This window comes from Equus przewalskii, chromosome 15, assembly GCF_037783145.1.
Source record: "Equus przewalskii isolate Varuska chromosome 15, EquPr2, whole genome shotgun sequence".
Lineage (NCBI taxonomy): Eukaryota > Metazoa > Chordata > Mammalia > Perissodactyla > Equidae > Equus > Equus przewalskii.
In genome coordinates, this window is record NC_091845.1 from 54,093,155 (window position 1) to 54,107,182 (window position 14,028).

Sequence of the window (14,028 nt, forward strand, 5' to 3'; positions counted from 1 at the left end):
TTCTTCCAAATTCCTATTTCCTTCCAAAACATGTTTTCTCAATAAAGTCGCTATAGAACAAAACAGAAACACATAACCTGAACTTAAGATATACTATGACAAGAGATCCCCCTCTCAGCCCCCACCACTTGTCAGAGATAGTGGCTAGTGTGAGATAACACAAAAACAGGTTTGTGGGAGGGGCGGGAAGTGTCAAGAAAAGAGATTTAGTAAATTAAATACTGGATAATCAGCCAAAGAAAAATGTATTAGTTAACTATACAAAGCTTTCAAGAATCTCCATTATCTTGGCAATTAATAATTCACTCAAATAACCATAAAAATTAATGATTAACATAAATAACTTCAAATATACTTACAGTACCACCTACTATTCTTCCTAGTGGATACCATGCTCTTTCATCAAACCAATTTAAAAATTCATAGAACCCATGAGACGCAAGATGATGTGTTGATCTATAGTTAAACCTAGGAAAAACAGGAAAAAAAGAAATGTTATAAAACTTTGTTTACTAGAAAGAAATAGCTCCATCTTTCTAATATTTTAAAAATGAATGTCTCTCTATTTAACTCTATGGCTAAATATATCTTTTACAGCAATTTTCCTCAAACTTGAATAACAAATTATTCTCCAAGGAACAGGCTTATACCTCTAACGTAACAAAAAACAAAACCCCTTCCCTGTGAGAAACCACACCCACCCACAAAACTAATAATCCTCAAATTAACATTTGGCCATTGCTTGAGATACAGGTGGTTCATCGCTATGTATTTGCATATAAAAAAAGGTGACCAAGGGGCTGGCCCCGTGGCCGAGTGGTTAAGTTCGCGCGCTCCGCTGCAGGCGGCCCAGTGTTTCCTTAGTTCGAATCCTGAGCGCGGACATGGCACTGCTCATCAGACCACGCTGAGGCAGCGTCCCACATGCCACAACTAGAAGAACCCATAACGAAGAATACACAACTATGTACCGGGGGGCTTTGGGGAGAAAAAGGAAAAAATAAAATCTTTAAAAAAAAAAAAAGGTGACCATACATAGAATTCATCAAATGATCAAAGAAGTCAATGGCTGTGAAAAGATTAAGAACCACTGACAGAAGATAGCATCAAAATGAAAGGACCATATTCAACACAATCACCTCCAAACCTACAACCCTAAAAATTACAGGAATAAAGAATAAAGGCATCATACTCCCTGACTTCAAAATATACTACAAAGTTAGAGTAATCAAAACAGCACAGTACTGGCACAAAAACAGACACATAGATCAATGGAAAAGAATTGAGAGCCCAGAAACAAAGCCACACATCTATGGACAACTAATCTTCGACAAAGGAGCCAAGAACATACAATGGAGAAAGGAAAGTCTCTTCAATAAACGGTGTTGGGAAAACTGGACAGCCACATGCAAAGAAAGTAAGTAGACCATTATCTTACACCATACACAAAAACTAATTCAAAATGTACTAAAGACTTGAATGTAAGATCTGAAACCATAAAACTCCTAGAAGAAAATATAGGCAGTATGCTCCTTGACATCGGTCTTAGCAGTATCTTTTCAATACCATGTCTACTCAGGCAAGAGAAACAAAAGAAAAAATTAACAAGTGAGACTACATCAGACTAAAAAGCTTCTGCATGGCAAAGGAAACCACCAACAAAATGAAAAGACAACCTATCAACTGGGAGAAAATATTTGCAAATTATATATCTGACAAGAGATTAATTTCCAAAACATATAAAGAATTCATACAACTCAACAAAAAAAAATGAACAACCTGATCAAAAAATGTGCAGAGGAGATGAACAGACATTTTTTTGAAGAAGATATACAGATGGCCAACAGGCACATGAAAAGATGTTCAACATCACTAATTATTAGGGAAATGCAAATCAAAACTATGTGAGATATCACCTCATGCCTGTCAGAATGGCTGTAATTAACAAAACAAGAAATAACAAGTGTTGGAGAAGATGTAGAGAAAAGGGAACCCTTGAACACTGCTGATAGGAATGCAAACTGGTGCAATCACTATGAAACACAGTATGGAGATTTCTCAAAAAATTAAAAATAGAAATACCATGTGATCCAGCTATTCCATTACTGGGTATTTATCCAAAGAACTTGAAATCAATAATTCAAAAAGATTTATGCACTCCTATGTTCATCGCAGCATTATTCATATCAGCCAAGATGTGGAAGCAACCCAAGTGCCCATGAACGGATGAATGGATAAAGAAGGGGTGCGTGTGCGTGTGTCTGTATGATGGAATACTATTTAGCCATAAAAAAGACAAAATCATGCCATTTGCAATAACATGGATAGACCTTGAGGGTATTATGCTAAGCGAAATACGTCAGATAAAGACAAATACCATAGGATTTCACTCATATGTGGAAGATAAACACACAGATAAGGAGAACAGACTAGTGGTTACCAGAGGGGAAGGGGGAAGGGGGTGGGGGTGGGGGCAAAAAGGATAAAGGGGTACATATATATGGTGACAGATGAAAACTAGACTATTGGTGGTGAACATAATGCAGTCTATACAGAAACTGAAATATAATAGTGTACACCCAAAATTTACACAATGTTATAAACCAACATGGCCTCAATATAATAATTCTAAAAAAAAGAATAAATTATAACAGCACTAAAACTATAAGAGAATAAACCATAACAACATTGTAAAACAAGAATATGACCTAAAGGAATGAAAAATTTAATCAATGAAAGACAAGAGATAAATGAGAAGAAACTACAGCCCAAACTGCAACCAGAAGTAAACTACAAACTACGGGGCGGGGGGGGGGGGGGGGTGGCAGGCGGCGAGGGGGCAATTTCAGGGATATTCCATGTTAAGTATGAAGCAGTTATGGGGGACAGGAGAGAATCCTGCAGCAATCCTCAGACTAATAGCATTAGGAAGAGCCACGCAGGTGGATCCCGTTCCCCTACCATTGCCAAGTAAGGAAGTGATGAGCATCAGAGGTATCTGCACTACATGTAGATGAATCAAAAGGCAGAATAATGCTGGACAGAAAGAAGATGAACAGGATATCCTCATATCCAAAATCAGTTTGATATATCCTTCCCAGCAGCAAGTCATGACTCTCCCTACCACAATCACTAGATACAAACACTAGCATTTTTAGACAGACTCGATCAAATACAAAAATAAAGGGACCGACCCGGTGGCGCAGCAGTTAAGTACTCAAGTCGCACTTAGGCGGCCCAGGGTTCCCCAGTTTGGATCCTGGGTGCGGACAAGGCACCACTTGGCAGCCCATGCTGTGGTAGGCATGCCACATATAAAGTAGAGGAAGATGGGCATGGATGTTAACTCAGGGCCAGTCTTCCTCAGCAAAAAGAGGAGGATTGGCAGCAGATGTTAGCTCAGGGCTAATCTTCCTCGAAAAAAATAAATAAATAAATAAGTACACACCCAAAAATCAAACATTTGAGAAAAGTAAGTAACATGAAAGCTAAGCATCAAAATAAACAAATGAAGGAACTAATACCACAGGAAACAGAAATAAGAGTATCTTCAGAGGGCTAAGACAAGCCAAAGCAGCCTGAAAGGAAGTATAACCTAGAGGTTAAGAGTATATGTTAGAATCATACTGCCAGTGTTTGAATATCTTAGTTCCATACTAACTAAATATGCAACCTTGATTGGGCAAATGACTTATGTTCTCTGTGATCTAGTCTCTTCATCTGTAAAACAGGGATAACAATATATCTATGTCACAAGGTAGCTATGATGAGTAAACAGTACAACCTATGATAAAAGAACTATTTAAGTTGTTGAATGTCAAAAGTGATTATCAAGATAAAATAAAAGATAAGCTAAATAGCAAAAAGCTCAAAAATGAAAAGCAAATTAGAACAAGATAGAAAGTATTCTGAGGAGTGACATCAGCAAGATGGCATAGTAGAATATCCCAGTCTCTCCCAAGAAAAAACAAGGAACAGACAGCAATCCATAAAGGAAAATATCCTTGGGAGGGCTCGAGTACAATTAAGATCCTATAGAAGCACAACAGAGCAAAAGAATGGGGAATAACCACACAGAAAGGATCACTAGGGAGATAGGCTTAGCTGAGACATCTGGAGACAGCTAGGAACAAAGAAGGGTGGAGGCTATCATTATCAGCCATATATTGGATGCCACCGCAGACCCCAGTGGCCCGCTCTGTGGAGGACCTCGACAGCCCCCATGACAGCCGCAGATTCCCTGAAGCTTTCACAGAGGAGGACCTTGTAGTGTTTATCAGTGCAGACCCCAGTGGCCTGTTTCACAGAGGACAACAGCAGCTTCTGCCACTGAGGTAACCAAAAGCCATCACTTCCAAAGATCCCTTGCAGAAGGAGACATTGCTGCACCCCCCAAAAGAAGGAGTTGCTGTTGCACTGCCCCAGGACCAGGGCTGCCATGCTCCTCCTAATCCCACAAATACTTTGGACCCCAGAACCACTGTTGCTCTGTGAGTACTTGCACTTCCAACTCTGGCTCTGCAGCCACCCTATGTGTGTCTAAACTCCAGACCCTGGCTTCATAGCTGTTTTGCAAGTCCAGTCCCAGCTCCATGGCCAATCTATGGGCACCTACCATTACCACCACCACTAAGAGGGTGTCCATGAGGTGAACCCAGTGCCAAGGGGATCCCCGTTGGCCACAACAATTCCCCATGGGAGAAAAAAAGAGATCAGGAGGTCCCCAACAGCCCTCACTAGTCCTGTAGATGCTTGCTGCCTTGGGCTTGGAGGACTCCTACAATCTTCACCAACACTAAACTCAGCTACTTACGCTGCACAGAGACTACACCTCTTGGTCTTCCCTGGGGCAAGAACTGCCACAGCCTATCCAGCCGGCACCCTCACACCTACCTGCAGGTGGAGGTCTTTCCCCACCAAAACCAGTCCATTGAATGGGGCAACATGAACGCAAGGCCAACAGAAACATGGAAAATCAACAAAACACGACACAACCACCAAAGGAACACAATTATTTTCAACAACTGACCATAAAGATATAGATCTATGAACTGCTTGACGAAGATTTCAAAATAATTCTTTTAAGGAAGCTCAGCAAGCTACAAGAGAACCCAGGTAGACAACTCAAAAAAATCAGGGAAACAATATATGAACAAAAGGAGGAGTTCATCAGATATAGAAACCCATAAAAAAGAACCAAAGGGAAATATTGGAGCTGATGAATACAATGATGAAATGAAAAGTACAGGAGAGAACATCAATAGCAGACTTGAACAAGCAGAAGAATCTGTGAAATAGAAAACAGGTCGTTTGAAATTATCAAGGTAGAGAAGAAAAAAAAGAGTGAAAAAGTCTATATTAATTATGCGACATCATCAAGGGGAACAATATTTGCATTATGAGAGCCACAGAAGGACAAGAAAGAAAGGGTCAGAAAGCTCATTTAAAGAAAAAATGGTTGAAAATTTCCCAAATCTGGGGAGAGATATGGATGGACATTCATGTACATGAAAGCTCATAGGTTCCAATACATATTCAACCCATATAGAACTTCACTGAGAGACACTATAATAAAACCACCAACAATCAAAGACAAAGAGAGAATTCTGAAAGCATCAAAAGAAATTATCTCATACACAGAAACCTGCATAAGGCTATCAGCAGAAATCTTTCAGACCAGAATAGAGTAGTATGATATATCCAAAGTGGTGAAAGCAAAAAAACTGCCAACCAAGAATACTTTACTCAGCAAAGCTATCCTTCAGGCAGGACTTTCACAGACAAAAGAAATTCTGAAGGAGTTCATCACTACTGGATCTGCCTTAGAAGAAATGCTAAAGGGAGTTCTTCAAGCTGAAATGAAAGGACAATAATTAGTAACATAAAAACATACGAAAAGATAAAACTCACTGGTGAGATAAGTATATAATCAAAATAAGAATATTCTAGTACTATAATGGTGTCTAAATCACTAAACTCTAGCATAAAGTTTGAAAGACAAAAATACTAAAAATATTGATAGCTACAACAACTTGTTAAAATACATAATGTGAAAAGACACAAATTGTGACATTCATAAAATAAAATGAGGGAGACAAAATGAGTAGAGATTTTGCATGTGATCAAAGTTAAATTATCAGCTTAAAGTTGACTGCTGTAACTACAAGATGTTTTATGTAAACCTCAGGGTAGCCATAAAGCAAAAACCTATAGTAGATACACAAAAGATAACGAGAAAAGAATCTAAGACCACCACTAAGGAAAATCATGAAATCATAAAGGAAGACAACAAGAGAAGAAAGGAATAAAGGAACTACAGAACAGCTAGAAAACAATTAACAAGATGGCAGTAATAAGTCTTTATCTATCAATAATTACCATAAACGTAAATGAATTAAATTCTCCAATCGAAAGACATAGGGTGGGGAAAATATTAAAAATACGAGACTCAAATATACGCTGCCTCAAAAAGACTCACTTCGTTTTAAGGACATAGATAGGCTGAAAGTGAAGGGATGGAAAAAGATATTCTGCACAAATGGAAAGGAAGAGAGAGCAGGAGCTATACTTACATCAGACAAAATAAACTATAAGTCAAAAACTGTAACACAGACAAAAGGTCATTCATTATATAATGATAAAGGGGCAATTCATCAAGAGGATATAACAATTATAAATATATATGCACCCCAAACCAGAGCACCTAAATATATTAAGCAAACATTAACAAATCTACAGTCAGAAATAGAAATGCAACAATAGTAGGTGACTTCAATACCCTTTCAAAAATGGATTCATCACACAGAGAGAAAATCTAAGGAAATGTTGCACTTGAACTACACTTTAGACCAAATGGATCTAACAGATATACAGAACATTCCATCAAACACTAGCAGAACACACATTCTTCTCAAGTGCACATGGAATATTAACCAGGATAGGTCATATGTTAGGTCACAAAACAAGTCTTAACGAATTTAAGTATCTTTTCCAACTACAATGGTATGAAACTAGAAATTAATAAGAAAGCTGAAAAATTCACAAATATGTGGAAATTAAACAACATATTTCTGAACAATCAATGGGTCAAAGAAGAAAAAAATGGAAAATCAAAAAATATCTTGAGAAACACAAATGGAAACAATATACCAAAACTTACAGAATGAAGCAAAAGTAGTTCTAAAAGGGAAGTTCATAGCAAGAAATGTCTACATTAATAAAAAGCAGATCTCAAATAAACAACCTAACTTGAAAGCCCAAGTAACTAGAAAAAAAAGAATAAACTGTCTCCAAAGTTAGCAGAAGGAAGAAAATAATAAAGATCAGAGCAGACACAAATGAAACAGTCTAGAAAACAATAGAAAATATCACCAAAACTAAGAACTGTTTTTTTAAAAAAAAAGATAATCAAAATTGACAAATCTTAAGCTAAACTAAGAAAAAAGAGAGAAAACTCAGATAAATAAAATTAGAAATGAAAGAGGAAACATTACAACTGATACCACAGAAACACAATGGATCATAAGAGACTGCTATGAACAATTACACACAACAAATTGGATAACCTAGAAGAAATGGACAAATGTTTAGAAGCATACAACCTACCCCAAGACTGAACCAGGAAGAAAAAGAAAATCTGAACAGATGAATAACAAGTAAGGACATTGAATCAGTAATCAAAAACCTCTCAACAAAGAAAAGCCCAGGACCAGAAGGCTTCATTGGTGAATTCTACTAAATGTTTAAAAAAAAGAATGCCAATCCTTTCCAAATTCTTCCAAAAAACTGAAGAGGGAACACTTCCAAACTTATTTTATTAGGCCAACATTACCCTGATACTAAAGACAGACAAGGACACTACAAGAAAAGAAAATTACAGAGCAATGTCCCTGATGAATACAGATGCAAAAATCCTCAAGAAAATACTAGCAAACCAAATTCAATAGCACATTAAAAGGATCATACACATCATGATCAACAGGGATTTATCCCTGGGAATCAAGGATGGTTCAACATATAAAAATCAATAAATGTAATACACCACATTAACAGAATGAAGGATAAAAATCATATGATCATCTCAATAGATGCAGAAAAGGCACCTGACAAAATTCAACATACTTTCATGATACATACTCAAAAATTAGGTATAGAAGGAATGTACCTCAACACAATAAAGGCCATATATGACAAACCCACAGCTAACATCATACTCAATGGTGAAAAGATGAAAGCTTTTTTCCTAAGACCAGGAACAAGACAAGGATGCCCACTCTCACCAGTTCTATTCAACATAGTACTGGAAGTTCTAGCCTGGGCACTTAAGGAAGAAAAAGAAATAAAAGGCATCCAAATTTGGAAGGAAGAAGTAAAACTGTCTCCTTCTGCAGATGACATGATCTTATATACATAAATCATTAAAGACTCTATCAAATAACTGTTAAAAGTAATAAACAGATTCAGTAAAGCTGCAGGATAAAAAATCAATATTCAAAAATCAGTTGCATTTCTATACACTAAACATGAACTATCTGAAAGACAAATAAAGAAAGCAATCCTATTTACAATAGTATCAAAGTCAAAAAAATACTCAGGAATAAATTTAATGAAGGAAGTGAAAGATCATTGGAACAGAATACAGAGCACAGAAATAAACTCACATATACATGGTCAACTAAATCTTGACAGGGTGCCAAAAACACACAGTGGGAAAAGGATAGTCTCAACAATAAATGGTGTTGGGAAAAGTGGATACACAAAAATTAACGCAAAATGGATTATATACTTAAATATAAGACCTGAAACCATAAAACTCCTAGAAGAAAACAGAGAAAAAAGCTCCCTGACATTGGCCTTGACAATGATTTTTTTAAGATATGACACCAAAACAGGCAAAAAAAAAAAAGGAAAAAAAATAAGCAAGTGGGACTATATCAAACTAAAAAGCTTGTGTACAGCAAAGGAAACAATAAACAATTTGAAAAGGCAACCTATGGAATGAGATAAAAATCTGGAAACCATATACCTAATGAGGGGTTAATATCTAAAATATATAAGGAACCATATCACTTAACAGCAAAAAACCCAAGTTACCTGATTAAAAAACAGCCGAAGAACCTGAATACACATTTTCCCAAAGATATACACATGGCCAAAAGGTAGATGAAAACATCACTCATCATCAGGGAAATACAAATCAAAACCACAAAAGAGATAAACCTCACATCTGTTAGGACAGCTATTATCAAAAAGACAAGAGGTAACAAATGTTGTCATGATGTAGAAAAAAGGGAACTCTGTATACTGTTGGTGGGAAAGTAAATTAGTATAGCTATTAAGGAAAACAGTATGGAGGTTCCTCAAGAAATTGAAACAGAACTAACACATGATCTAGCAATCCTATTTTTGGGCAGATATCCAAAGGAAACAAAATCAGTATCTGGAAAAGAATCTGCAATCCCATGTTCACTGCAGCATTATTCAATAATAGCCAAGACATGGAAACAACCTAAGTGTGTCAATGGATGAACAGACAAAGAGAAATGTAAAACATACATATATATATATAATGGAATATTATTTGGACACAAAACAGTAGGAAATCTTGCCATTTGTGATAACATGGATGAACCTGGAGGGCATTGTGTTAGGTGAAATAAGCCAGATAGAGAAAGAAATTTACTGCATAGTATAACTTATATGTGGAATGCTAAGAAAAAAAAAAAGTTTAACTCAGAAACAGAGTAGCTGCCAGCAGGGGATGGGATGGGACAAATGGGGAAATGCTGGTCAAAGGGTACAAACTTTCACTTACAACACAAATAAGTTCTAAGGATCTAACATACAGCATGGTGATTATAATTAATAATACTGTATTATATGCTTGAAATTTGCTACAAGAGTAGATTTTAAGAGTTCTCACCAAAAAAAAACTATGTGAGGCTATGATGTGTTAATTAAATTGATTGTAGTGATCATTTCACAATGTACATATATATTGAATCATCTCGTAGTACACTTTAAATATTGTACAGAGTTCGTTGACCTGCCCGCCTTCCAAGGACACTGGGCCTGGGCCCTACACGAAGGAATGTGTCTGGGATCGGGGCCAAAGATGGTCACTTCGGCCCTGACTCTAAGGCACGAGTTACAAAGAACATGTCCTGCATCATGTTCCTTGTCTGGGCTGGCCACCCTGACAGGCACCTGACTGGACTTTACAAACATCCCATCCATGGGAACAAAAAAAGATAGAAGCAGCCCGTCCGCGGGAGCAAGAAGAAATAACTCAAAGTATCCAAATGTCTAAAACCCTGAGTCAGAATCTAGAGAAACCTTAGGATAAAAAGGAGTCACAGGCATAGAACAATTGGAAGTTTCACTGAAGAAAGGGCGCTATGCCTCAAACCCGGACAATCAGCAGCTCCGCCGTACAACCTACTGGAACTTTCCCAGCTGATTGTGGTGTGGATGTTGTAAGTACCGATTTGTTGTCCCCCTTCATCCCTGCTCCTCATTCTGTTTCCCTTTATCAATAAACTTTGATTGCTTAAACAACCAAGTAGCCTTGGCGGTACCTGTCATTCCTTGCCCTTTGTGGCTGCGGACAACAAATATATACAATTTTATTTGTCAATTATACCTCAATAAAGCTGGGAAAAAGTATTATGAAAAAATTTTAAAGTCTAAAGATAAATTTTTCACATTTATCTTAAAAAAATCAGTAGGTGCCACAGAAGATTGGGAAAAAACACAAAAAACCTCATACAAATCTCAATAAATTTGAAAATGCTAAGGATAAAGTTACAACTTAAAGTCATTCATAGAAAGTAAACAGATTTTCTTCAAAGGAATATCGAATCAAGTGGAATGAGTGAATGCTATAAGGCAATGGAATAATATGCTCAAATTTCTGTCTGAAGGAAAAGGATTTTAAAATCAGAACATAAAGTTAAAACAGCAACTTTATTTGCCAGCAACATGGAAAACTAAGCTAATGCTAAAAATGCTATCCACTCTCCAAAAACAGATATCTGAGCTTAATTTTAAAAGGGGAATCCCCAAATGCCAGAAACAAAGTATTTATCGTACTTAAAGGTGGGACCACGGAAAGGCTGTCTCCTCAGTAAAAGGAGATGGAAAATAATGTACACATTGTTTTCAACAACGCCACATAACGTTTTAGTCAACAATGGACTGCATATATGACAGGGGTCCCATAAGATCTTCCAATGGGACAAGATGTGGAGGTGGAAGACAGTGATATTGATGATCTTTTTTGTTGTCTTTGTCTGGTTTTGGTATCGGGATAATGTTGGTTCTGTAGAATGAGTTAGGAGGCTTTCCCTCCTCTTCAGTTTTTTGAAAGAGCTTGAGAACGATAGGTATTAAGTCTTCTCTGAAAGTTTGGTAGAATTCACCAGAGAAGTTGTCTGGCCTTGGACTTTTATTTTTGGGGAGGTTTTTGATTATTCTTTTGGTTTCTTTACTGGTGATGGGTCTATTCAAATTCTATATTTCTTCCTGATTCAGTTTTGGAAAGTTGTATGACTCTAAGAATTTATCCATTTCTTCTAGATTATCCAATTTGTTGGCATATAGCTTTTCGTAGTATTCTCTTATAATCTTTTGTATTTCTGAGGTGTCTGTTGTAATTTCTTCTCTTTCATTTCTGGTTTTATTTATTTGAACCTTCTCTTTTTTTTCCTTGGTGAATTTAGCTAAAGGTTGTCAATTTTATCTTTTCAAAGAATCACCTCTTAGTTTCATTGATTTTTTCTATTTTTCTTAGTCTCTATTTCATTTATTTCTGCTCTGATTTTTATTATTTCCTTTTTGGAAATAATACTGATTTTGGGCTTTGCATGTTCTTCTTTCTCCAGTTCCTTTAGGTGCGCTGTTAGATTGTTTATTTGAGATTTTTCTTGTTTGTTGAGGTCGGCCTATAATGCTACAAACTTCCCTCTTAGAATCACTTTTGCTGTATCCCATAAATTTTGGCATGTCATACTTTCATTTTCACTTGTCTCCAAATATTTTTTGATTTCTCCTTTGATTTCTTCATTGACCCAATTGTTGTTCAGTAGCATCATGTTTAATCTCCACTAATTTGTGGTTTTTCCAATTTTCTTCACATAGTTGATCTCCAGTTTCATACTTCTGTTGTCAGAAAAGATGCTTGGTATTATTTCAAGCTTCTTACATTTATTGAGACTTGTTCTGTGGCCTAATATGCGATCTATCCTGAAGAATGTCCCATGTGCATTTGAAAAGAATGTGTGTTCTGCAGTTTTTGGATGGAACGTTTATATATATATCTACTAAGTCCATCTGGTCTAACGTGTTGTTTAAGTCCAACGTTTTCTTATTGATCTGTTTGGATGATCTATCCATTGGTGTAAGTCGAGTGTTAAAGTCCCCTACTATTATTGTTTTGCTGTCTATTTCTCCTTTTATGTCTGTTAATAATTGCTTTATATATTTAGGTTCTACTATGTCGGGTACATAGATATTTACAACTGTTAAATTCTCTTGTTGGATTGTTCCCTTTATCATCATGCAGTGCCCTTCGCTGTCTCGTTACAGTTCTTGTTTTAAAGTATTTTTTGTCTGATATAAGTATCGCTACCCCAGCCTTCTTTTCATTGCCAATTGCATGGAGTATCTTTTTCCATTCCTTCACTTTCAGTTTGTGAGCATCTTTAGGTCTGAAGTGTGCCTCTTGTATGCAGCATATATATATATATATATGAGTCTTGTTTGTTCATCTAATCGGTCACCCTATGCCGTGTGTGTGTGTGTGTGTGTGTGTGTGTGTGTGTGTGTGTGAGGAAGATTGGCCTTGAGCTAACATCTGTTGCCAATCTTCCTCTTTTTGCTTAAGGAAGACTGTTGCTAACATCTGTGCCAATCTTCCTCTATTTTATGTGAGATGCCACCACAGCATGGCTTGACAAGTGGTGCTAGGCTCATGCCCATGATCCGAACCCACGAACCCTGGGCCACCAAAGCGAAGAATGCAAACTTAACCACTATGCCACCAGGCCAGCTCCTGACCCTATGTCTTTTAATTGGAGTATTTAGTCCATTGACATTTAAAGTAGCTACTGAAAAGAATGCATTTATTGCCATTTTGTTACGTTTTTAATGGGTGTCTTAGTAGTTCTTTCTCTCTTTCTTCTTCTTTTGCTCTCTTCCCTTGTGGTTTGACAGCTTTCTTTAGTATTATGTTTGGGTTTCTTTCTCTTAATTTTTTGTGTATTTATTATAGGTTTCTGGTTTGTGATTACCGTAAGGTTCATATACAATAAGCTACGTATGTAGCAATCTATATTAAGTTGATGGTCTCTTTAGTTTGACCTCTTGCTAAAAACTCTACTCTTCTACGCCCCTCCTCCCACATTTTATGTTATTGACATCATATCTAACCTCTCTTTTTGTCCGTGTGTATACGTCACCCTCTTATCACTAACACATAATCTTAGTACTTTCTCTTTTGACCTTTATATTAGCTTCATAGGTGGCTTATCTGCTACCTTTACTGTATGTTTGCCTTCACCAGTAACTTTATTGCTTTTTTTAAAAAAAGAATTTTCTTATTCCTATTTGTGGTCTTCCCTTTTCCACTTAAGTCCCTTTAGTATTTCTTGCAAGGCTGGTTTCTTGGTGATAAATTCCTTTAGTTTTCACTTGTCTGTGAAACTCTTTATCTCTCCTTCTATTCTGAATGATAACTTTGCAGGGTAGAGTATTCTTGGCTGTAGGTTTTTTTTCCTTTCCGCGCTTTAAATATATCGTGTCTCTCCCTTCTAGCCTATAAGGTTTCTGCTGATAGCCTTATGGGGTTTCCTTTGTATGTAAATTGTTGCCTTTCTCTTGTGGCTTTTAGGATTCTCTCTTTATCCCCAATTCTTCACATTTAATTATAACATGTCTTGATGTGGGCCTCTTTGGGTTTATCTTGTTTGGTGCTCTCTGTGCTTCCTGTACCTGGATGTCTGTTTCTTAAGTTAGGAAAGTTTTCAGCTA

The 14,028-nt window shown here is 36.7% G+C and overlaps 1 protein-coding gene across 2 annotated transcripts in view; it reads right to left on the reverse strand.

The window, feature by feature from the left end:
* Window positions 1-14,028, reverse strand: part of STT3B (STT3 oligosaccharyltransferase complex catalytic subunit B) — a 112,117-nt gene that overhangs the window by 61,609 nt on the left and 36,480 nt on the right. For both annotated transcript variants that reach the window (XM_070575903.1, XM_070575901.1), the window contains exon 2: window positions 360-468. In XM_070575903.1, the coding sequence (XP_070432004.1) occupies window positions 360-468 (109 nt within the window). The remainder of the gene's footprint in view (window positions 1-359; window positions 469-14,028) is intronic.